Source organism: Bos indicus, chromosome 16, assembly GCF_029378745.1.
Source record: "Bos indicus isolate NIAB-ARS_2022 breed Sahiwal x Tharparkar chromosome 16, NIAB-ARS_B.indTharparkar_mat_pri_1.0, whole genome shotgun sequence".
In the NCBI taxonomy this organism is placed as follows: domain Eukaryota; kingdom Metazoa; phylum Chordata; class Mammalia; order Artiodactyla; family Bovidae; genus Bos; species Bos indicus.
In genome coordinates, this window is record NC_091775.1 from 66,664,687 (window position 1) to 66,691,318 (window position 26,632).

Here is a 26,632-nt window from a genome sequence, read left to right on the forward strand (position 1 = left end):
GAAATAAATGAGTTTAGACTCTACCGAAGAAAAAAGAAGGGGGAGGAGGAGGAGGGAAGAAAGAGAAGGAGACAGAAGAGGAGGAGATTCCGCGTCATATGTTAAAACAATAAAGAACAGCCCATTATCATGAGAAAATGTTTCTAGCTTTAGATATTTAATGACCATATAAAAGCAAGATACCATCTGGCATCTTCCAAATACTGTTCCCTAATAACAAATTTCACTGGCCCCCAAAAGAGGCATTCTGGGCTATGAGGGGAAGTTAAAGAAGAGCATTCTTGGACCCTCCGCGCTTCTAATTAAATAATGTCCACACCCAGCCTCTTCTTCCTGGCTGAATCAGCCTGTGATTGGTGTCCTCATGGCGGATGGGGTCACATCATGAAACATAGTTTCCTTGGAGATCTATAACAATGTACCTGGTACCAAACCAACCCAGACACTTAGCCCTTGATTGACATTTAATCAAGGTCATGGGAAACTATGGATCTGGACCACAGGAGATAGAGCACTAGAAAAGGTAAATGAAACATCTAGAAAACTATCTAATGCTTTCAAATTTGGTATCCTTTAATTACTTCATTTATAAATCATTCCATAGATGAAGACAGCTATTTGCCAACTACTTTTCCAACAACATCTTATTTAATTCTCACAACCTGTCAGGCAAACATTATCATTCCTATTTTTTCAGAGGAGTAACCTAAAACAGAGAAGTTAAATAACTTGGCAGGCTTTGACCCAAATCTGCTGACTTAAAGTCCCACCACAAACTTTGCACTATGCCACACTGCTCACATTTGCTGCTAGTCACGAAGCACAGGTCACTTGAGAGAATATGCTTTTTCCGGAAAGAAATTGGAAGTGGTTCTTCCACTGCAGTTGCTGTTGTCTGGACTGCCCTGCTGCAGGTCTGGAGGCCTGGAGTGCCCAGTCTGGAGGTCTTTAGAGTGCCCAGCAGCTTGCTGATCAAATGCTTCTAGACAATGAGAGAAACGCCCTACAGAACCACATCTTCCACGCCTGCAATTACTTTTGTTTGTTTGTATGATAGTTTATTATGATCCTGACCTCCTACCACTTAGAGAACAGGATCCAAGATTCTGAGCCCCACGTTACCTGGACTTCATCCCCAGTGACCATCTCCCACGAGCCATAGTGTCCTTTCTCCTGTCGAAAGAATTGAACAGCTTCCAAAAAGGCTTGGGCTTCAAATGTCGTCTGCTTCATGTAATCTGAAAGAAAGAGGCAAGGGCATTTAGCAAAGAAAACATTCTTAATTTAATATTCTTCCGTGGTTCAGAGACCATTACCTGAGTATTACAAGGAATAGAATTATGAGACACAAAAAAGTTAAGTACTGAATTCAAAGTTCTTTTGCAGGTAGGGACATGCCTGGTGATCTAGTGGCTAAGACTCCATGCTCCACTGCAGGGGGCTGGGGTACCATCCCTGGTCAGGGAACTAGATGCCATGTGCTGCAACTAAGAGTTCAAATGCCATAACGAAAGACGCCATGTGCTACAACTAAGACCCATCGCAGTCAAATAAATAAAACAATATTAAAAAAAATAATAAAACAACAACAAAAAACCTCAAAGGTCATTTGCATGAATGAAAACGAACTTTCAGGTGTATATCACATGACTTCCTCATTATACCAGCTGATTAACTCTATCAGTTACTAGACATGCTGGTTATGACCATTTATCTATCCCCATGTATCCCTCTTGTAAATGTTTCCCTCAGACATCCAGGCTCTAGTGGCTTTATGCCACCAACTGTAACACCTCAGTAAAGCAGACTACTCCTTAAAGTGCCTCATGTAACCAAGGGACCCCTCCCAGTTCCGCCCCCCACCCAAAAATCAACTGATACCAACTTTTTGTCAAAATGACATCAGTATAAAAGGCTGATTTTTGCAAATGAAGGATAATAATTGTTAAAACATACAGTAAGAAACTGTTATTGCTAGGTATGTTACATATGTCAGTGACATCTCACAAAACCCTCTGAGGTGAGTGTTATTATCATCTCTAGTTTATAGATGAGGAGACTGAAAACACAGAGAGCTCAATTAATTGCCTAAGATCAAATACCAATAAGGAAATGAACTTGGGCAGTCTGATTCAAGAACCTACTTCAAAGCACCACACTACACTGCCTCACATATTAGTTTTGGGGTTTGCCTTTCCAAACACATTGGATTTTTAAAAGGTATTCTATCTGAGAGGTAATATCCTACCACAAAGGAATGGACACCTAATGGTACAGGGTTTTTAAGTGTGCTGAATGGCTTTCCCAGAATTCCACAAATCACTCCATGCATGCAAATATGCTCAATTTCTGCTATGGACTGAATGCTTGTGTCTCCTAAAATTCATATATTAACACCTCAATCCCCAAAATGTGATATTTAGAGATGGAGGCTTTGGGAGGTAATTAGGTCACGAAGGGGTAGATCCCTTACGGTGGACGTAGAAGCCAAATACATAATACACAATGGAATACTACTCAGCCACAAAAAGGAACAAAACTGGGTCATTTGCAGAGACCTGGATGGACCTAGAGTCTGTTACACAGAGTGAATAAGTCAGAAAGAGAAAAATAAATATCATATATTAACATACTTTTGTGGAATCTAGAAAAATGATAGTTGTTTAGTTGCTAAGTTGTATCCAATTCTTTGCAACCCCATGGAGTGTAGCCGTCCAGGCTCCTCTATCCAGGGGATTTCCCAGGTAAGCATATGGAGTGGGTTGCCATCTCCTTATTGGCAGGGCAGAAATAGAGACATACACATAGAAAACAGACATGTGGACATGAGGGGAGGGGGAGGAGGGGTTGGATGAATTGGGAGATTGGGATTGACATATATACACTACCATATGCCAAACAGATAGCTAGTGGGAACCTACTGTTTACCTCAGGGAGCTAGCTCAGTGCTCTATGGTGACCTAGAGGCATGGGATGTAGGTGGGCAGGGAGGTTCAAGAAGGAGGGGATATATGCATATGTGTGGCTGATTTGCTTTGTTGTACAGCAGAAACTAGCACAGTACTATAAGGCAGCTATATTCCAATTTTAAAAAAAGAAAAGGCTTACTCCCTCGCTTTCCTTCCTCTGTCTCTCTCTCTCATCAGACACCAGAACTACCCCTGCCTTGGACTTGGACTTCCAAGAGCGTGATATTTGTTGGAGCAGCCCAAACTAACCCAGAATATTTTCAACACATAAAACTAGCTCATGGAGGATACAGTGATAACCATTTATAGGAATATTAGCAAGGAAGTGAATTTTAGAAATAATCTAATCTAACAATAAAGAAATCAAAACTTAGGAAAGGGAAATAAAGTGGGCGAAGTGAAGTGACTGAAAGGGCCAAGTATCCTATCTTCTGCTTCTCCCCAGTAGGACACAAAGTTCTTTTGCCAAGAGCATAGGCTCTGTATTCATAGGGTGATGTTAGATTGGTTAGCTGAAGGCAGCTGATTTGCTGGGGGGACCTTCAAAGCTTTAGCCAATGGGACTGCTCAGTCAGTGACTCAGTGGTTGATTCGGGGACTGAGCAGAAAGAACCTAAATTTAGAGGATCAATCTGCTTCAAAGGGGGACAATCAATTAATAGATTGTAGATGACTCTTTCAAGACTGGCTTACTAGGTCATAAGCCTCAGGAACTTGGAAAAGAGAAACTACAACTCAAGAAATAGCCTCTGTAAGAGGATGAGCAAAATTCTTCACAATAAGGATACCATGACGCTCAGAAGGTCCACATTCAAAAATGTGGAAGAGTAACTGACATTTCTAGTATCAACAGAAAGACTGGTTAAAATCTAATTCAGAAAAAGGGCATGTCCCAAGCATCAGGTTTTTAAATTGAAGCATTTTCTTCTTTGTTATTATTTTTTCTTGGTTTGGCAATTGATTTAGTGTTTAACCTTAGGGGTTTGGAAAACACAAATTAAGATTTTGGTATAAAATTGACAACAAGGGGCTGTGATATGGGACTCAGTACACTGGAACTATACCAACTGAGATGGAAACTGTAATTACTACATTGAGATTCAAAACTGACTCATGAGCTCTTATTTTTAACAGCTGTTTTCATTTCCAGCCTAAGGAAACAAAGAGATGGAAGAAAATGTGGTACTTAGATGAATTGCCAGACCCATGAGCCTACAAATGAGGTTTAAGTTCTTCAGGTCCTTACAAGAAGCATAAATTTACTTATTTCTTCTCAAACTGATCCAAGTAACCGAAGAAAGAATCTGAAATCCAGTAAATACCATGTATATCTATATATAAAAAAAAAACTATGACACTCCCACTGATGGTTGATTTTACAAAGGTCTTCGGAAAACATAACTGAAGAAATGAGATTTGAAGGCAAGATGTGGAGTCAGAGAGAAGTCAAAGAAGAAACAGAAGAGCTAGAATGTAGTAATGGTGCAGGATGGAGCACCTTAATATAGGCAGAGAAGAAAAGTATTAGTAATCAAATGGACCATAAAGGAAATTATAGTCATTGAACAGCAGTAATAAAATTTAAAAGAATAAGGACATGAATCTCCATTTTGGACTGTACCATTAAGCCAGACTTAGATCAGATTTTAACTACTTTTTCCATATGGTAAAAAGGGTCTAATTACTGATTTCATCATTAGATTTTTAGCTTATAAAGTGATTAATTTATATAAAACTTTTAGAATAGTACCTGCCACATAATAAGTTGCTTTATGGATACTGGTTCTCATGATTATAAACAAAGTTCAATAGAAACTGCCAGATCATTAAGGAAATAAAGAACAAAGGTTTGCTTTGTAAAGGACAGAGCTACATTGCAAGGGTCATATGATATTCATTTCTTCTAAGCTGCTTGCAGAGGCATTGCTGAACTCAGCCAGAAAGTACAGGTGTTTGAAAGAAACCAGATTATCAGTTATTTAATCAACTTCCTGCCACAGATCCCATGGGAACAAATTCCAGGATCACAATCACCCACTCCCCTGCCAACAAGAAATTGAGAGTTAGTTCAATGGCCCCCAGGATCAACAATGGCTTTTGGTCTTTCAGCCTTCTTCCTGTAAGATGACTCACAAAGATGGCAGGCATCAACTCAAACTCAACTTTTCCAGCATGAGTTAAGAGGATGCTCAAAGACACAGATGTGCTGAGAACTTAAGCATGGTTAAATCCAGCTCCTTCATTTTATGGACAAGGAAACTGGAAGAAGAAATGGTTAATTTCTTAGCTGAAGGTCACACAGCTGGTCAGAATCAGAGCCAAGAGTTGAAAAAGTGCCTCTGGCATGTCACAAGCAGCCTTGGCATTCATGCTCACTTAAATCATAGACTATGAGAGTTAGAAGTGATCTCAAAGCTCACCCACCCTGAGCTCTTGTTCAATGCTGGGAGCCTTCAGAATTCATGACAGACACGCATCCAGCCATAGCTTGACTATTTCCAGTGACAGGAAGCTCATAATGTAATGAAATAGTCTTTTTTTTTTTTTTTTTGTCACTGAACTGTTGTAATTATTTGAAAATTTTTCCTTCTGCTGAGCCAAAATCTGTTTCCACAAACTCTCATTAATCCTGCTTCTGCCTTTCAGAGCAAAATAGACAAGTTTACTCTTCTTCCACATGGTAGCTGAAAGATAGCTGAGTATTCTCATTTTCCTGCAATCATCTTTTAAACAATATAACTTAGGGATATTTTTTTAGAAGTTGGCCCTCCTTTTTCCTTCCTTCTCTTAGTGACCATTTTGAATCTATCAATGTATTTCTTAAATTTAGAGCATGATTGAATACACTACAAAAAATACTGTCTATCCAGTGCAGATTATGTAAAGTAGAAAGATTATGTTCCTCTTTCTGGTCCCTAACCTCTTTTTTCATCAGTCACACCATACTTTTGGCTCATATCTTTTTCATAGTCCAATAAAACCCCTATAACTTTTTCATATCACACCTTGTCAATCTAAGCCTTTTCTAACCTGTATTTCTGCTTTTGATTTTGAAGTGCAGGCTTTAACATTACCCTGATTAAATTACAACTTGTTATAATGAGTTAGTGCCCCAGAGCCTGCCATAATCATTTAAAAAAATTGTAATTCTGTCTTTAGACTCCCATTTACCCCAGTATCATCTGAAAACTTGGTGGGCTTACCTTCTACGTTTCTATCCAACTCACGGACAAAAACATTCATCAGATCAAGGGTGAGGACAGAGGCCTGCGAAACTCTAAACATTTTAGGAGACAGATGGGAGACACATCTTGGCCATTCAGTCAACAATCATATCCTCAGGGCTAAGACATGTCTATTTTCCTTAGTCTCTTCCTAGTTCTCATCTGTGCAGCTGCATGGAAAACTCATATTTGGGAGACATGATTATGAATTTTTGCAAGGGAAAGAAAGCTCCTCTAGGCCCCGTGGGAACAATTATTCAAGGGGCCAGCCAGAGAGAAATCGCTTTTGTTTTTTCCACTTATACAGATTTACTGCACGTCTGAGTCAACTGAAACGCCAAAGCTCCAAGGCCTATGTAGTCATTCTGGATTTTGACTCTGGCTGCTATGTCGGGACTCCCTGACTCGAGCTGGGTTTGGAAGCTGCCTTGTTATTTTATTTCATCGGTAAACTGTGCCAAGCCATGTTAGCCAATCTGCCTGGTGATTTGTGCAAGTTATGTAACGGCATTACTCACTCCACTGCTATGGGCTCATCTCAGTAATGTATACTTCTAAACTGTCTTCAGCTTCAGGTCATATGTCGTCTTTTTTTAGGAGAGCTGCAGCAAGGCTGTTTTGTCCTATTTTCTTTTCCAGAGCAGAGAAGCAGTACGGGGGGAAAGGAACCAACATTTTTTTAATTCTGTCATGGAGTATGAACCATAGGAGATGTTTACACACACTATCTCCTATAATTCTTTCAATAATCCCATTAGGTAGGAATTCATATTCCCACTTTAAGGCTGACAAAGAAACTGAGTTTCAGAAAAGTTAGCTAATCTATTTAAACTAGTAGATAGACAAACAAGGCCTCTTTGCTTCCAATATCCTGTTATAACACTCTCTGGTTTTATTTTTTTAACTTTTTATTTTGATATAATCATAGATTCACATTTTTATAAGAAACAATACAGAGAGATTCAATATATCCTCACCCAGTTTTCCCTAATGGAATATCTTGTAAAACTATGGTGCAACATCACAGGCAGGAAATTGACACTGATGCAATCTAGCCACCTTATTCAGATTTCATCAGTTTTATATGCACAGGTCGTGTGTGTGTGTGTGTGTGTGTGTGTGTGTGTGTGTGTGTTGTGGCTTAAGAATTATTGTAAATTTTATTTCCACCTCAAAGTTTAGAATCATATAATTCTAGAGTTTGATTATACCTTAGGGATCATTTAGTCCAAAGCATTCATTTAATTAGTGAGCGGCTTGAGGGCTATAATGTGATATGCATTATTAAAACAGAATAAAACCCCCTCATTGGAATTAAAAATGAATGATATCTGTCCCAATAAAATTATGGCACCCCACTCTAGTACTCTTGCCTGGAAAATCCCATGGATGGAGGAGCCTGGAAGGCTGCAGTCCATGGGGTTGCTGAGGGTCAGACACGACTGAGCAACCTCACTTTCACTTTTCACTTTCATGCATTGGAGAAGGAAATGGCAACCCACTCCAGTGCTCTTGCCTGGAGAATTCCAGGGACAGGGGGAGCCTGGTGGGCTGCCGTCTATGGGGTCGCACAGAGTTGGACACGACTGAAGTGACATAGCAGCAGTAGCAGTATGAGACCTAGCCCCGGGATTAATTAGAAATCCCTAAATCATATTTTGTAAACTGCCAGACTAAAATATTCATCTACATCTACTGGCCAAATCATACTGTGTTAGTGAGCACAGACCTGCTAGAAAGAGAAGAGGAATAAGCCAAGAAGGAATGTATATATCCTGAAGATCCAGGGACCCCAGGATGAATTATAATGGTGTTACTCTAGGTGAAACTACTGTACAAAAATATAATACAAGATACAATAATACAAGAACTCACCCTGAGGATATAAAAGACCTCTTAAACTAAGGAAAGAAAGGTGTTTCCTTTGTTTTGATAGAATGTCTTAACCACACAGAAAAACTGCATTCCTCATCCAGCTGAAAGGGGTACATCTCATGAATTTTTGACTTGTCAGTTATTATAAGACTATTAACACATAGAAGGAAGTGGTGATTACTAAAAAAAGTGAAGACAGACTAACCTCATTTACTTTAGATAGACATATTATGTTGGTAGAATACCTACCATTGGCTTTGGAGACATCCTGTATCTAGATTTTAGCAAGGCAAATATTAAGAGTTTTGCATAATTTTGACTGACACACTGAAGAAACTTGGATTAGTTGATAATGCAAATAAACATAATGAAGTAGTGAAACAGCCTGAATGATGGGTGCTGGTTAAAGGGCTGATGTTATAGAAATCCTAGCTGCTGCTGCTGCTGCTGCTAAGTCGCTTCAGTCGTGTCCAACTCTGCTCGACCCCATAGACGGCAGCCCACCAGGCTCCCCCTGTCCCTGGAATTCTCCAGGCAAGAGCACTGGAGTGGGTTGCCATTTCCTTCTCCAATGCATGAAACTGAAAAGTGAAAGTGAAGTCGCTCAGTCATGTCTGACTCTTCGCAACCCCACGGACTGCAGCCTACCAGGCTCCTCCACCCATGGGATTTTCCAGGCAAGAGTACTGGAGTGGGGTGCCATTGCCTTCTCCGGACATCCTAGAGGAAACGATTTTCAATTACTTGGAAAAGGTAATATATAGACAAGACAGACAGAGATAGTTAGGTAACCCTAGGGTTTCACTTAATGTGAGCTCAGTGCAAGTCAGTGGTGTGATTCAGTGAAACATAGAGCAGGTGAGGCTGGACAACAGGAGTGTAGAATATATCAAAGACAATGACGGTTACAATGACGGTTAGAATGATAGATTCTAAGATACACTCCTCTGAGCTTATCATTGTATACTTCCAGCTCATGCTGAGCAACACAATATCTTTTTAAAATGTTAAAAATAAAGAAAAAAAAGGTGGAGTACTTCTGAAGAAGACCAAGTAAATGAGGAATCTCACATCCTTGGCAAGAAAAAACCTAGAGGGAAGAAATCTTTTTCTGTAAGAGCTGCGATGTACAAGAGGACTGGATTTATTCTGTGTAGATTCCAGATACTAGAGTTAGGATAGCATGGTCCAAAGTAGAGTACTTAGAATACTTTGAGTCAGTACTCTGAGTCAAAATTTCTAACATTTAGATTTATCTTAGAGTGACACAGGCTCCAATAAGTTGTCAAAAGTTTCAAGATGAAGTGCTCGATTAGGGCTGAGTTACCCTGCAGATGGTGTACAGACTTGCTTAAATTTCTCTATTACACACTGTCATGACATCATGTACCTTCTCACCATAGCACGTAGAACAATTAAAATTTCATAGTTGTTAGTTTAATTATTTAAATAGGCCTTTTTTTCCAAGACTGTAAACTCTAAGAGGACAGGAGACTGCTCTTTGCATTCATCTGCACCCTCAATACCTGGTCGAGTGTTTGGCACATCAGAAAGGAAAAGAAAGAGAGAAAAGAAATGAGGGAAAGAAGGAAGGAAGAGAGGAAGGGAGAAAAGGAGGGAGAGAGGGTTTCAAATACCAGAGAGAGGGCTGGACTAAGTCTCTTTATAAAGTTCCTTCTAAACTGAGATTTCTTGATTACAAACAAAAACCAAGCATTGCAAGTGAATCAGATTCTCTTAATAAGTCTTTCCTCTACTATTGTAAAGAGCTTCTGAAGGAAATGGATGCATTCATCTCAGTGCTTCTCAGACTTTGTTGAGCATCAGAATCCCCAGGAGAGCTCGATGAACTGAATGTTGGGCCCCACCCCAGAGTCTCTGATTCAGCAGGTCTGCTCTAGGGCCCCAGAATTTGCATTTCTAACGAGCTCCCTTTTCATGCTGTGAAATCAGTTCTGAATACTCATTGAAAGGACTGATGCTGAAGCTGAAACTCCAATACTTTGGCCACTGATGCAAAGAACTGGCTCTCTGGAAAACACCCTGATGCTGGGAAAGGTTGAAGGCGGGAGAAGGGGATGACAGAGGATGAGATGGCTGGATGGCATCACCAACTCGATGGACATGAGTTTGAGCAAGCTCCGGGAGTTGGTGATGGACAGGGAAGCTTAGCGTGCTGCAATTCATGGGGTTGCAAAGAATCAGAAATGACTGAGCGACTGAACTGACTGAATGAGCTCCCAGGTGAGGCTGCTGCTGTAGGTCCAGGACACACGTTCTTGAGAACCATTTCTTTACCCAACATGAAGGGAATGATTCTCAAACAGAAGAATCACCTCAAGTGCTTGTTAAAAATATGATTCTTGACCTTGCCCCAGAGATTCCAATTTAGCAGGTCTGGGATTGTACCCAGGAATCTGAATTTAAACAAGCTCTTCAGGTGGTTCTATTGCAGGTGGTTTGCCGACCAGATTTTGAGAAAGCAAATTACATAGAAGCAAGAGATACAGTGGAAGGTTGTGGCTCCTGAATGCTTAGTGTTTTGATGATGGCTTTCTCTCATTGTCAGGTTAAGAAATGTCCCCTTTGGTCACGGGTAAACCTATGGCTGATTCATGCTGATGTTTTGTAGAAACCAACACAATACTGTAAAGCAATTATCCTTCAATTAAAAATAAATAAAACAAAAAAAATCCCCTTTGTCAACTGCTTGCTCACTTAATACAAATGAACCTTTCTACTTACTAAAGGTGATGTATAAAAATAGTACTATGATGAAGATTTACCAAAGGTATGTGGATAAGGAGGCACTTAAGGTTCGTGAGAACATCTTCTCACATGACTGGAACTCTACCCATGGAGGGGAACCCCCATTCACTTCAGAAGCGGTTATCATTGTCTGAACATATATCATGAGTTGTAACCCTAGTTGAACCTCATTTTCCTTTTTTTGGTACTCAGTGGCTATGTGGACTGTATCTTCTGTGGCAGCCTTCTTTAGGACATATGATCTCATTTTTTTTATCTTAGTTTTTTAAAAGACTTAAAGAAATAAAAATGACTTATGCCCTCATCTCTTCCCAAGATAAGGATGGTATAATTAAACTCCTGATAAGGGAGGAGACAACATTGTATTTGCAAGGTTTATTCTTTGCAAATACTGGGAAGATACTCTATGCCTTGAAGCTAGGTTCATTGAATTTGCCTTCCATGGCCGTGAAAGCGTTCGTCCAATGTATCTAAGATACCTGAACAGAATCAGACCAAGAGAACAAAGACAAAATCAGTCATTTCCTCTCTGCCCAGGGCAAACATCTACGGCTTTATACGGGTGAGAGCTGTAATTCTAAGACAGTAAGTGCAGAACTGTTTCCTAATCTTCTAATGACTGTTTGTGGAGACGATGCTGAAATGCCTCAGAAGGAAAAAATAATTACATCCCCCCAAATCTAAGCAAAACAAATGAAACCTAATTTCCTCTTTAAAATGTGAATTTTAAAAGAGTACACCATATAATGCTTGCTTACAGGCTGTTGTGACTGTGTACACATTCAGGTAATCTTTCAGCTCAGACCACGGAAACCGGGTCAGGTGTCCCTCACTGATACTGTGGGGAGTTGTGTGGCTTAATCCCTGCAGGCAAAACCTAAACTTGAGTATTCAGATGCATGGGGAAGATGCTTCTCTAGCTACACACTTGTCTTTCATTTTTGATGACACTTTCTCTTATTCCTGGAAACAACTGTTTACATGGGCTCCCCTGTTGGCACAGTGTAAAGAATCACCTGCCGATGCAGGAGATTCAGGTTCAATCCCTGGGCTGGGAAGATCCCTTGGATAAGGAAATGGCAACTCACTCCAGTATTCTTGCCTGGGAAATCCCATGGATAGAGGAGTTCTGGCAGTCCGTGGGGTCACAGAAGAGTCAGACACGACTTGACCTGTTTACAGTGACCTGTTTACACCTGGTATACTTTGTCACTGCAGTGCCCAAAATACCAGAGGAATTCTCCCTGGCCGATTCTATGCATGACATTGTGAGTTCAGAACACCTTGCCTAGTCTTACTCACATCTGTAGAAGCATCTTTCCACAGATAAAGGAAGAGGTTTACATTAGGCAACAAATCACTGGTGTTAGCTAGCATCCTAGCTTGGCACATCCACAGAGTGTACTGCTGCCTGATGATGTTATCTGGGGATTTTCATCATCATCATTAATCATCACCAGTGATTAATAATAGCATCCACCTTGCACTTGTCAGAAGATGTTACAGTTTACATCTCATTTGATTCTCACAGCAATTTCATGAGACAGGCAAGCCAGATGTAATCATTCCCAGGTAGAAAATGGAAAAAACTGAAAATCAAAGAAGTTTAAGTCATTGCCCAAGGTCAGATGAATACATAACTCATTTTATCAGGTCATCAAATGAAAGCTAAAATACTATGCAGAAAATAATTTTTTGCTCCCATACAGACTCAGTATCAAAAGGGACCTAACCTTACTTAAAAGTTCTAACTACAATAGAAGTTGTAACTACTTTTATGGAGGATAAAATATCTAAGTTTCCTGAGATATTTGGGAAAATATAACATTTTCCCAAAGGCCTAAAAAACAAAGTTGACCCATGCTCCATTCCCTTCCTAAGAAGTACAGATGGCAGTCACAGACTTCTGGAACCCATTATCTGGTCCTGATTAAGAAGTTGAGCCCAACAGGGAGCTCCACTTGGGGCTTTGTGACAATCTAGAGGGGTGAGGGGAGGTGGGAGGGAGGTTCGAGAGGGAGCGGAAATGGTAGATTTACATTATTGCATAGCAGAAACCAGCACAACATCATAAAGCAATTACCCTCCATTTAAAAATTAAAGAAGGGGAGCCTAGCTAATCCATGGTCTCCTCCTTATGTTTGGTGAGGGTCAGTATATAATTTAGTCCTCAGATTCTTAGGGACCAGATCATTTTATGAAAACTAAGAACTTCAGCAGTCCTGTACCAATAAAAACAGTGTCCACATTCCTGACCTATTACAAGAAGGGCCAGTGCTGCCAACAGAGTTCTTTTTCATTTCTGGGTTAGCTGAGCCCACGATACGTATCAACTTGGCAAAATTAAGCCAAGAAACACTTTGAAAGCATCTTGCTATTGGGGATGCTGAAGGCCTATGACTCCACGGCAGCATATACCATCCCACTAAATGACCCACTGAATGTGGCTTTATACTTAGGGTAAATGTGTTTGGGGGCTTTCCTGGTGGCTCAGTGGTAAAGAATCTGCTTGCCAATGCAGGAGAAGTGGGTTCAATCCCTGGGTTGGGGAGATTCCCTGGAGAAGGAAACTGGCAACCCACTTCAGCATTCTTGCCTGGGAAATCCCGTGCCAGGGGAGCCTGGCACGCTACAGTCCATGGGATCACAAGAGAGTTGGGTACAATTTATCAACAAGCCACACAAATATGTGTTTTTATTATGAAAACTCTTACACATTCACAATCATTATCAGTAAATTCCAAGGAGCAGCTTGTTTAATAGCTCAGCTAATGATGAGTTTAAGCAAAATATGATAGGATTACTGAATTGAATATTATGCAGTCACTAAAATAACAGTTACGATGACTTAGACACATTGTGGAAAAGCAGTTTGGGGAAAATTTTAATTGCTAAACCCAGGTTATAAAAATCACATACACAGCCTGATTAAGCAATATATACACCATAGGAGCAATGACCAGAAAGGAATGCATAGGAAATGGGAAACGAGTTATGGGAACTTTGTGACTCAAACTTCATGAAATGTTGTATTATTAGCCTTAGGAAGTTACCTGCTAATCGAGAGACTTTTCTGATTGTTTGCTTGTTTTACCAGTCCTCTCTTGACCATGAACAATATGGCCTCTCCAGAGTCCAAAGAGTCCTGTGGCAGTTTGTCTCTTAAATTCTCAGAGCAGCTGCCAAATCGTGGCACGTTCCATGATCCCAACATTCAGGGTCCATAATGAAGTGTCTGTAGATTACATTTAACTGACATGCGGGGAACAGCCTTTCTCTCCCTCAGGATGGGTGGAACTCGAGCCTGGCTCCTCATGCAGCCCATCGAGCAGTTTTCAGTGTGATTTCAGAAGAAGAGATCATGCTTTTTGTCCTCTCCTGAATCATACTGTTGAGTGTGGTTCACTCAGGTCTCTGCTGACTCCTTCAAGTGTCTTCTCTTCATAAATGGAGAGAAAACTCTTACCTCTCAGAGCCCTTTGAGCTTGTCACAAATACCCTTTAGAGTGTTATTACCATCCTCTGTTTGCCATGAAAGCTGAACAGCCTCACAGGATGACATACGGTCCTTGAGGACGAGGACTGGCACATTCGTTGCCGTATCCTGACAGCACATGCCTGGCCCCACACGCTCTTCTGAACAGACCAAGGAACAAAGAAACGAAGGACTCAATAATTCCGAGGCAGCACAGAACACTGAGGGCGACTGCCTGAGGGGAATACAAACTGGGGGGCTATTTCCACTTCTGCCAGTTTGGCTACGGGGCTTGAGGTGAGTTACTTTTTGCTCCTTTCAGCCTAATTCATCTCGCTTGAAATGGGAGGCTGTCAGGTCTCCTTTTTCAGCTATGAAACAGTGTAATCCTACGATAAGCCACAAGAACAGTTAGTTTATCAACATTCGGAGAGTGCTTTCCATGACAGTGTTCCAACCTAGGGATATAAAGTTCCAGCTGCGAGACCACTTTATCCTCATCTTCCCATTACACCTTCTCTCTGTCTCGCAAGTAATGCATCTTTCTCTGAGCTATTAGAAAATAATAAATTACATGTGTGGCTTTCACTACATATTCTATTGGCTAGTACTGGTCTAAGTTTCTGGATCCTCCCCTTCCCCCTTTCACTAACCTAAATAACGGTTCAGTTTTTGGTTGTTACCACTGAGCTCACCACCTGGGTATTTAATTAATTAAGCCAATAAAACAGTGAAAATACACGTTTGCCATTTCATAATCTATGACAAGATTATATAGTTAAACTGATTTGTCTCATGTAGAATCATTAACTTAAGTCATAATGGGCTTGGTCTCTAAAACATCCTTCTTTTCCCTTGAAAAAGTAGAACCTGCCTGATATCTCAGAACTTTTAACAAAAGCATCTCGATTTACAAAATCTTCCAATTCTCCAGGAACAGTACACTAGTTTGGGTGTTTATTTAAGTACAAACTATAAGATCATTAAAAGATTCTGTCTCAGTCAGAAATTTCTTTTATGAAGTGCTACCAAACAAAACATTATATCCTTTATCCAAATCAGAACAATCAATTGGGATATAGGTCAGTTCTTGATTATCTTTGCTGATTAAGGAAAGCAATGACAATGATAATTCTTAAAACTGTGTTTGTTTCTGCGCTTTGAATTCAGAAGAGTTTGTTATCCCAGTGCTTCAACTTCTATTAAAACAAAGAACAGATTAAAAAAAACAAAAACAGTAGTCCCAAGATGGCAGAAGAGCAGGTGGACATGGAGTGCATCTCTTTCCATAGATGCATCAGAAATATATCAACAGGACTTAACCTGGTGGCACAGTGGATAAGAATCCACCCGCTAATTCAGGGGACAAGGGTTTGATCCCAGGTCCAGAAAGATTGCACGAGCCAAGGAGCAACTAAGCCCATTCGCGATAACTACGGAATCCCTGCTCTAGAGCCCATGAGCTGCAGCTACTGGGCCTGTGTGTCACAACTGCTGAAACCCGTGCACCTAGAGCCTGTGCTCTGCAACACGTGAAGCCGCAGCAATGAGAAGCCCGTGCACCACAACGACAAGTAGCCCCACTCAGTGCAACCAGAGAAAGACCATGCAAAGCAGCACAGACCCAGTGCAGCCAAAAATGAATACATTAATTGTTTTTTTAAAGAAATACATTACAGATGCAACAGTTCTCACAGAACGTAGGCTGAACACTAGTAGAAGACCTTGATCACCAGAAAGGACCATGAAACAAAGAACAAAGTTGCCTGGTAGGGAACTACACTGTGCTCTGCTAGTCTTCCTTCCTCACTTGGGCTTCCCTTGTGGCTGTGGCTCAGCTGGTAAAGAATCTACCTGCAATGCAGGGGACCTGGGTTCGATCCCTGGGTTGGGAAGATTCCCCTGGAGAAGGGAAAGGCTACACACTCCATTATTCTGGCCTGGAGAATTCCATGGACTGTATAGTCCATGGGGTCCCAAAGAGTTGGACACAACTGAGCAACTTTCACTTTCACTTTAAGTGATGACATCTCAAACTGACGTTGGTTCAAACAGCTTCCTTCTCTTCCATCCTTTGTTCCTTACCAGCCCCACCCCCCCACACACACACTCACATGTATGCACACATGTGTACACACACCAAGCAGCTAATCTTTCCCTGGGCTGCAGAAAGTAATCAACACTGGCTTTAAAGGCTTAAGAGAAGGTAAGAGAAAGGAAAATGGGAGGGCAAAGAGACTAGGCCAACGCTGTGCAGTAGAAATATAATGAAAGCCACATATGCAATTTTAAATTTTATAGTAGCCATATCATAAAAGTAAAAAGAAAGGGGGGCTAAGATTAATAATATATTTTATTTAAACCAATATATCTAAAACATGTAAGCAATATAAAAATTATTTTAAAAATTATTAATGATACAGCTTGCATTCTTTTTTTCTCATACTTAGTTTTTGAAATGTAGTGATTATTTCACACTTTCAGCATATTTTATTTCAGATTATCAATATTTCAAGTGATCAGTAGCCATATGTGGCCAGTGGCCATCACGTTAGACTGCAGGGCTCTGCATGTTCATGGTTTAAGTTCTATTATTTATCTGAATGGGGAGAGAGGAAGGAGGCAATAAAAGGGAGAGGACCACGGCACACCCAAACTGTATTCAAGCAGCATCATTACAAAGGAGATGTACTCAAATGTATTCCTACTCTAAATCAACAGAGAAGGAAGAAACCTGACTTTATAATTTCTCGTTACATACATAGACAGTTCATCTACTAGAACAATCCTAGGAGCACAATAATGCACAAAAATAAGAAATAAGATGATTTACAACAAGTCCCATATGGATTAAGATTAGAGTTGAAGACCCTTGACAATATATCTCACTCATAATCCCTGCTCTACGGGCAGTGAGGAATCCTTGTGGCTTTAACTTGGAGGGTTCTCTAACAACAGAGCCATATCATAATACTTCTGCTTAGCGTGGCTAACCACCAACGGACATATTAGATGAGATCATTTCCAAACAGGATACAGCCTTGCAACGATCTGCTATATTTGTAGCAGCAAATTGTTCACCCTTCTCTTATGTTGCACCAAAAAAGAAAAAACAGCTAAAATGCTTGATGGATTTAGGTGTCTCCAGTTCCTATTGTAGACAGTCTCAGGAGTTGCTATAGACTTCAATTACATGATGTAATTAATTCATTTCATGGAACATATTTGGAAGAATCGACCCGATGATGTAATTCCCTTATGGTAAAACAGAGAAAGAGGAAATAAAAAGAAAGCCTCAATTCCTGTGTTGGAAATACCAAAGCTTCTGAATGCATGAGAGAGAGAGAAACATGTGTGCACATTTCTTATGTTGATGTGCTGTTGCTATTGTTCACTCGCTAAGTCGTGTCTGACTCTTTGTGACCCCATGGACTGCAGCACACCAGGCTTCCCTGTCTTCCACTATCTCCCAGAGTTTGGTCAAACTCATGTCCAAGTTGAGTTGGGGACGCCATCCAACCATCTCATCATCTGTCACCTCCTTCTCCTCCTACCCTCAATCTTTCCCAGCATCAGGGTCATTTGATGTTTTACTTATAAGCAAATATATCTTGAGTATTCACAGTTCTTAATGGTATTTTTACCACTACGGAAGACATGATGGAACCATAGAACTAGAGTGGACTTTTAATGTCTAGTTCATTTCTTTACTAGTAGGGTAGCATTTATTTATTTAATAACTGAAACATCACATAAATTATTCCAGATCTATGATCATTATTAATCATAGTAAAGGCTAATATTTACTAATTAGTACATTTCATGCATGGGTTTACAAATCAAAATTAATCAAGTTTAAGTCATTCAGAAGACATTCTCTCAGTCTTTCTATATATCACACTTGAGAACACGAGAGTTCTTGTTCTCAGGCAGTTCTCTCTCATGGGTGACCTGCATTCCTCATGTTACAATTGAGAACATTTCTGTAAGTAGCATCTTCAGTGGAGTTGGAAATACCCTCAGAAGGTCATTATTGTGTCTTCCCCAACCTTTTCTTTTAAGCTGAGTAATACAACTATCTCTAATACTCCTTTCAGTTTTTATTTTTCAACCCCACACTTATATTTTTGAATCTCCTCTGATAGCACTCTACAACTCAACATTTCTTAAGTTTTAGGCTAGGTGTAGTTCTCCTTGTTTAATTCTGTGCATATTTAATATAACCATATTTTATACTGCAGCCTTCCCTCACTCCTTCACTTTCAGCGCTCTTAAACTCTCTTAATCATTCCTACTATTTTCCATAGTACTTATTACCTATTATCATATTTTATAACTCGCTGATTTACTGTATTTCTGGATTCTTTCCCGTCTCCACCATTGGTCCCTAACTAGAACATAAGTGTCACAGAACAGAGGTCTTTGTTTTGCTTATTGCTGTATCTTGAGTCACTAGAAGAGTGCTTGGCACATAGTATGTACTCAAGAAATATTTGTCAAATAAATAAATATAAGCCTGATCAACATAAATTCACAGTTTCTAATTAAATTAATGTATAAGTATTCATCTAGACACATGCTCCTAGTTGACTGGTAAGTAATTGGGCAGGACAATTAAAGGTCTAAATTTAAAATACATGTTTGTGTGTGTGCTAAGTCGCTTCAGTTGTGTACAACTCTTTGCAGCTCTATGGACCACAGCCCACCCAGGCTCCTCTGTCCATGGGATTCTCCAGGCAAGAATACTGGAGTATTCCTCCAGGGGATCTTCCCAACCCAGAAGAACCCATGTCTCTTATGTCTCCTGCACTGGCAGGTAGGCTCTTTACCACTAGCACCACCCGGGAAGCCCAAAATAAATGTTTATTTTATTACAACAGAAAAGAAAATTGGGTTATATTGGAAGTACTCACTCTTTAAGAAGTTTGTTACTCCTCAGGATCAAGGATTGGGAATACTGATTATTTCTGATTCATTCCCGTATTTTTTCTAATTATGACCACTGAGTCCACCAATCAAGAATCTTCAGTTATGCTCACTCGTCAATTTAAATATAGGTATCAAACATTAAATGTATTTTACCTGTTTTACAAGTTAGAGCTTATAATTTTAGATTAACAATTACTGTGCCTACATGCTATCTTGAGAAAATAGACCCAACTTCCATTTTTAAACAGCAATTTTAATGATGTAAGTTTATTTTTAATCCCTATTTTATCCCCAGTGGTTATTATGGCACCTAAAATATAGTATCCTGGCAAAGGGCTTCCCTGGTGGCTCATATGGTAAAGAATCTGCCTGCAATGCAGGAGACCTGGACTCAATCCCTGGGTTGGGAAGATCCCCTGGAGAAGGGAATGGCAACCCACTCTAATATTCTCACTGGAGAATCCCACGGACAGAGGAGCCTGGAGGGCTACAGTCCATGGGGTCACAATGAGTCGGACATGACTGAAGTGACTAAAATACTTTTCAATCATAGCAAATGAGGGACAATTTGACCAAGGACATTTTGGAGGGAAAGTAACAAATACGCATATTCTAAAAAATTTTAAAGTAGGAAAAAAAGTGGTAACGACGGATGCAGAACCAAGAAAAATCATATTTCAACCAGAATCATTGAACCCATGGCCTAATCCCTATCACATATTCACTCTCTCACCAAACACTGGTTGAACATGTTCTATGTATGAGTCACTGTGAAGAATTCTCTGAATAGAAGGGAATAAGATTTGGTTCGGGGGCATGAAGTTTAGTGTAGGAAATAAGATAATTCCACCATCTGTTCACCACTGTATCCCCAGCACCCCAAACAGCCACAAGGCCGATGCTTAATTTGGTAAAAGTGGTACAAAGAAAGGATAATTATCCCTAAGGCAATAAAGGGTGTGATAAATGCTATCAGAGAAAGCAAAGGGCCCTCGGAGTTAAGAAGGGAAAGGAGTCTCTCTGGTTTGGGATGGGACTGTTTTCCTGGAACAGGGAGCTAAGTGGACGAGAACAGATTAAGGAGTGGCCAGTGGCAAGGTGTTCAAGGCAAACGGAGGAGCATGACTCAAAGCAAAGAGGCAACACGTAGAGCATGTACCACCGTCCTCCCCAAACAGCATTTCCTGTTTTAAAATATCTGAGTTACAGAATCTTCAAATCAACCTGCAGAAAGGGCTTTTGATTTATATTAGGTGCGGATATAAAATTAAGGGGTTATAAAGGCTTCTGAGAGAGTACAATGTAGTGGACTTTAAAGTCCAAGAGGCCGCCGGGTTTTCAGACTGTGACCAAGATGCTGTTGTGCTGTACGAGGTCCATGCAAAGGACTGAGGACAGAGTCTGGCACTCAGTGGCTTGTCTACGGCAGCTAGCAGCTTCCCTTCCTGTCCTTCACTCAGGATCCTAACCGCAGGCTCAAGTTACTTGGAAGGAAAAGCATACATTACAGGCATACCTTGGAGATACTGTGGTTCAGTTTCAGGCCACTGCAATAAAGCAAATACCCCATTAAAGGAGTCACGTGACTGCTTTGGTTTCCCAGTGCATATAAAAGGTATGTTTACAATATACTGTAGTCTTTGAAGTGTGCAATAATAGTATGTCTTAAAAATGTATATATCTTGATTAAAAAATATTTTACTGCTAAGAAATCCTAACCATCATCTGAGACTTTCATAAGTCGTAATCTTTTTGCAATAGTAACATCAAAGATCACCATAACCATAATAATAAAGAAGCTTGAAATACTGCAAGAATAACTCAAATGTGATACAGAGACATGAAGTGAGCAAATGCTGTTGGAAAAATGGGGCCGATAGACTTGCTTGACACGGGGTAGCCACAAACCTGCAAGGTGTAAAAAATGCGATAGGTACAAAGTGCAACAAAACAAGGCTTGGCTGTCAGCACTCTAGTCTACCCCCTTAAGTGTGAATCTGGTCTTTAGAAATGAGTTTTTAAACTCCTCCACTGAATACGACATGTAACAAATTCACACTTTCTAAAGTAATTTATAAATTAATGTGATTCCAATTGGAATCCCAGCAGGCATTAATGAATAATTAGCTACACTGAATGTGAATTCACAAATAAGATGATATGCCTAGAGTAATCAAGAAAAATATAATATAAATGAACTGTAAGGGGGAAACATTTTATCAGATATAAGAACACACAAGAAAATTCTACTGTAATAGAATCAAAATTGCATTAACATGGGAATGAATAGATCAATGGGAAATAAAAGAGACTACTTAGATAACCTAAAGATTATATATGTATATATATAGATATTTAATTTTATATGACAGAGATAGTAGCTTATTCAGTTATTTAGTGGGGAAGGTTAGATTTAATAAATGGTGCTAGCCCAATTGATTATCCACTAATATACATACATATACATGATTTTCAAACAGCTAGAGACTTAAACGGGCTTCCTAAGTGGTGCTATGGTAAAGATCCCATCTGCCAGTGCAGGAGACATAAGAGAGACAGGTTCAATCCCTGGGTTGGGAAGATCCCCTGGAGAAGGAAATGGCTACCCACTCTGGTATTCCTGCCTGGAGAATCCCATGTGACAGAGGAGCCTGGAGGGCTACAGTCCATAGGGTGGCAAATAGAGTTGGACACAACTGAAGTAACTTAGTATACACAGAGACTTAAACATTAAAAATAAAACAATATAAAAACTTTAAGATATATCAAGGAAAATTACATATCTAATCCAGGGACAGAGGAAATCTTAACCAAGGTAGAAAATCCAAAAGCCATAAAAAAAAAAGATACATCTGACTGCATAAAAATAAGATATCTTTGTATGGCAAAGTATATCATAATTAAAGCTTAATGACAATATTATCAGTTAATGACAACAGATAAATGATGAATTTGAGGGAGATGTTTTAAATGAAGAGACAGAAAAGAGTTAATATCTACACAGAGCTCTTATAAGAAAATAACAAAAATAGAGAGTGGAGGGTAGACAACAAAAGAATGAATGAATGAATGAAAATGGTCAAAGAGCATCTATGGGTGATAAACATAAAAGTAAATTAAAAAGGCTGATAAATACTGGATAATAAGCTTGGACTCGCTGGTAGTCAAAGGAAGGGCAGACTACTACTATTAAGTCACTTCGTGTCCGACTCTGTGCGACCCCATAGACGGCAGCCCACCAGGCTCCCCCGTCCCTGGGATTCTCCAGGCAAGAACAGTGGAGTGGGTTGCCATTTCCTTCTCCAATGCATGAAAGTGAAAAGTATAAGTGAAGTCGTTCAGTCGTGTCCAACCCTCAGTGAGAAGGGCAGTCTAGGTTTCAAGGAGATTCCCTCCTCCCCTATCAGCTTGACACAGCAGGAAAAGAGCAAAAACGCCTTTTGGAGACAGGGATGCAGGGAAAAGAGTGCTCTCATACACTATAGAAATGTGAATTTTTATAATTCATCTTAAGATTAATCTGGCAGTATTTACTAAATTAAAAATACATTTAGCTTTAAACCTAGCAATCCTACTTCCTGGACACTGCCTCAGAGAAAAAAGAACATGAGGATCCATGCACAAGGATATCTATTTAACCACAGATTATAGTGGTCAAGGAAGCAAAGTTAAGGCCATCAGTAAAAGAATGGTTGAATAACATACCATAACATATCATATGGCCCTTAACAAATGAGTCATAACCATGTCAAGTGACTTGAATAGATTTCCATGAGGCCCTATTGAGTAAAAAAAAGGCAGAAAAGAATGTATTACATAGTTTTATTTTAAAAAACCACTGACCACAAAAACCCTATAATGTATGTATGCATATGAAAAAAATATGGAATGATACAGGGTTTTTAATATGGTTTACAGAGAAATGAAGAGGATAGGAAGAAGAGCACAAACAAAAAAACCTAGGACTTATGATATGACCCAATTTATGCATTTATAAAAAATATATGTGTATATATACACATATGGGTAGACAGATAGATGAGAGAAATTTAAAATAAAACAAAAAGGGAGAAACGACATTTGTCCCCCAAAATCATGTAGTTCACTAAAACTGCCTGCTGCCTGCAAATTGGGTCCTCTGCCCACCCACGTTTATCAATGCTGCTTTTCCTCCACGTGATCCTGGGGTAGGCACCAGCCTCATGTGTGCTTCTCTATCAAACAATGGCAGTGCAGCACACGATCACCAAGGTTCTCTCCAGCCCTGGCATCGTCATCTGATGTCTCTGAGAACACAAGTCTATGTTTATATTTCCCTGGTAACCACGTAGCCTATAGAAATAAACCAATGAGGGTCAGAAAGCAGAAGCTGGCTACATCACACTACCCTATTTCTGTTTTACTCGTTCTCTTTTTAAAAATGTTTCCTTGACTAAGTAATCAGGCCAAAGCTTATTTTTCTGATGCTATGAAACCATCACCATGGTGGGTAAGCACGCTCACTTGTGGTGCATTTGCTGGTTTACTTTGCCATGTTCACTGAATTTCTGTTGGACGAGTGCTGGTCACCAAATAGGCATGTGAGGGAAGGGCTGGGTGCCAGCCTCCTGAACAGCATGGTGAGAACTCCAGCACTGCTCATCTGGGAACTAAGGCCGGGAGCAGATGAAGGGACAGCTGAGCAGGGTGTACACAAGGCAATCAGATCAGCTTCGCTGCACCCCCATCACCGCACGGCTTTTCAGATGATCAGTGATCAGCACCCACGTGCCCCTGCACGTCAGAGGCATGAGGAATTGGAACCAAAGCTAGAGTGTTAGGGCAGAATGGATTAGGGTGAGATGGCGGTGAGGACAGTGGACAGGTCAGAACAAGGACTGTAGATAACAAAGAGAGGAAGAGAAAATAACAAAAGGTGACAAGAACAGGCCCTTTCTAGAATAGTTGAAATTAAACCCAAGAACTGTGGTGTCGAGTGGGGTTGGAATTATAGCTACTGGGATGATACAGGCTGGAATTGTGGGCAGAAGGAGCAAAGAGGAGGATGATACGCCTTGATGGGCATTCACAGATGTGAAAAGCTGCAAGCAGTTGGCAATAAGCAGGGGAGTTCAGCAGGAAGTGGTGATGGTAGGTGAGTCACTAAGTCGTGTCTGACTCTTGTGACCCGGTAGGCTGTAGCCCACCAGGCTCCTCTGTTCATGAGATTCTCCAGGCAAGAATACTAGAGCGGGTTGCCATTTTCTTCTTCCGGGGATCTTCCTGACCCAGGGATCAAACTTGGGTCTCCTGAACTGTATGCAGGCTCTTTACTGACTGAATCACCATTAGGAAGTACACATGCCCTAAATGTAGCACTGGGAGAGGGAGATGGGGATGACAGAGTAGGTAATTCACTCAGATTCCCAGAGTTTTAAAAAAAATTAATTTTGTAAATTTGATGAAAATTTCAAAATATTGTAACACCAACTTTAAACATTGCAAAATTGTGACTTAAATGTCACCACTTTCATTTATCCTCAGTCATCATGGCAAAAAAGTGTTTTATTAGAAGAGAAAATAAAATGATGAAAAGCTGTGAACACTGTTTATGGGATGACATTACAAACACTGACATGTTATTTTATGAAAATATTTTTCTCTCTTAAAAACAGTTATAATGTATGATATGTATTCAGCATTTACTGTCTGTCATTGTACTAAGTACTCTCTTGCATTATTATCTCATGTGATTTTCACACTCACTGCATGAGGTCAGCACTATAAGTACCTCTCTCTTACTGATGGAAAATTGAAGAGTAATAAAGGTAAGTAACACAGCTCCTAAGAGGGGCTCCTAAAAGATGAAGCCAGTATTTGAATTCAAAATAATATGATTCCATATCACCATGTCATAACACTCTCCACAAAGAGAAAATCCACTTAAATTATGCAAAGTTTCAGAGCAAGTTTTTGCTGAAAGCCTACTTCATGAAGAGACATACACCATCATGTTCCCCCCCCAAAAATGTGCCCACAAATGTTTCAGTCATGCAAGGCCTATGGCCCACGTTGTTTGAAAATGCATGGGTCAAACTAAATATCAGAGCTCTTATTTTCAAGTATTTTGTAGACAAATGGTCAACAAGCTTTTTCTGTAAAAGACAAAATAATAAATGTTTTAGGCTTTGAAGGCCATATAGTCTCTGCCGCAACTACTCAACTCTACCAGAGTATTGCAGAAGCAGCCACAGGATACCTGGGTGAACAGTGTGGCTCTGTTTTTACATGAAAACAGATGGTGGCCCAAGGTGGCCTATAGGTCACAGCTTGCCAAATCTTGCTCTAGACCACGTATTTGTTCTTCAAGGCTAATTTGCCATGTTACTCCTTCAGAGAATCTCTCCCTCTGGACCAAGCTAAATCAAGTCCTTCTATTATAATGTTCTGGTAGTGTATCTTTCACACACACAGCTCAACTTTTTTTTCTTTATTATTACTAGCTTGTAACATCTAGGAAGGTGGGGGTCATGTCTATTTTGTATCCCACTGGATTCTCAGAACCTAGCAAATGCTCAAGACAAAAAGATGCTCAGTGAGTATTTGCCGGCGGAAGGAAGGGAGGGAGAAAGAGGGGCAGGGAGGAAGGGAAGGAGGAAGGAAGGGAGGGAAGAAGGGGGCAAGAAAGAGAAGAAGGAAGAAAGGGAGGGAGGGAGGGAGGGCAAGAGCAGCTTCTCACACTTCACCTGCTTCCGTGTTCCAGAGTAGAATTAGTGTGCTTCACTAGTGTCCCTAGCACCACTGTGACAAGCATTGTGCAGTCTTATGGTCCCTTTAGAAATCAAAATGTCCTGGCATGCTTTCACATGATAGAAAAACAAATTCTGACCTTTTTTAATCTGTAGGCGCAAGGACACACATTTTGAAAGGTCATTCTACCATTCGAGGAGTGGAAAGAATGATAAGATCCACCTGATCTTTCCTTGTATCACGCCAACATTTGGCCACGTCAAGGTACCCAGTATTAGAAAATCTGACCTTCCCCTGGTGCTGCCTATTTAGCCTTAAATTCTCCCTCTGCCCGGTTAACATCAGCCACTATATTGTGATGGAAAGTGATTAGTCAACCTACCAGTCTGGCTAATACTTTCTATCTCTCTGTCTCTCTTTTTTTTTTTCTACTACTTTATTATTTTAATTTTTATTTTATATTGGCGTACAGCTGATGAACAATGTTATGACAGTTTCAGGTGGGCAGCAAAGGGACTTAGCCACACATATACAAGCATCCATTCTCTTCCAAACTCCCCTCCCACCTAGGCTGCCAAATAATACCAAGCAGAGTTCCCTGTGCTATAACAGTAGGTACTTGTTGGTTATCCATTTTAATCTATAGCAGTGTGTGTACATGT

General features: G+C 40.2%; 1 protein-coding gene across 1 annotated transcript in view; it reads right to left on the bottom strand.

Annotated features, from left to right (window-relative positions):
- NIBAN1 (niban apoptosis regulator 1) overlaps window positions 1-26,632 on the bottom strand; it is a 183,783-nt gene that overhangs the window by 30,885 nt on the left and 126,266 nt on the right. Inside the window, exon 6 of the mRNA XM_019976440.2 lies at window positions 1,123-1,238. Coding sequence (XP_019831999.2) covers window positions 1,123-1,238 — 116 coding nt within the window. The remainder of the gene's footprint in view (window positions 1-1,122; window positions 1,239-26,632) is intronic.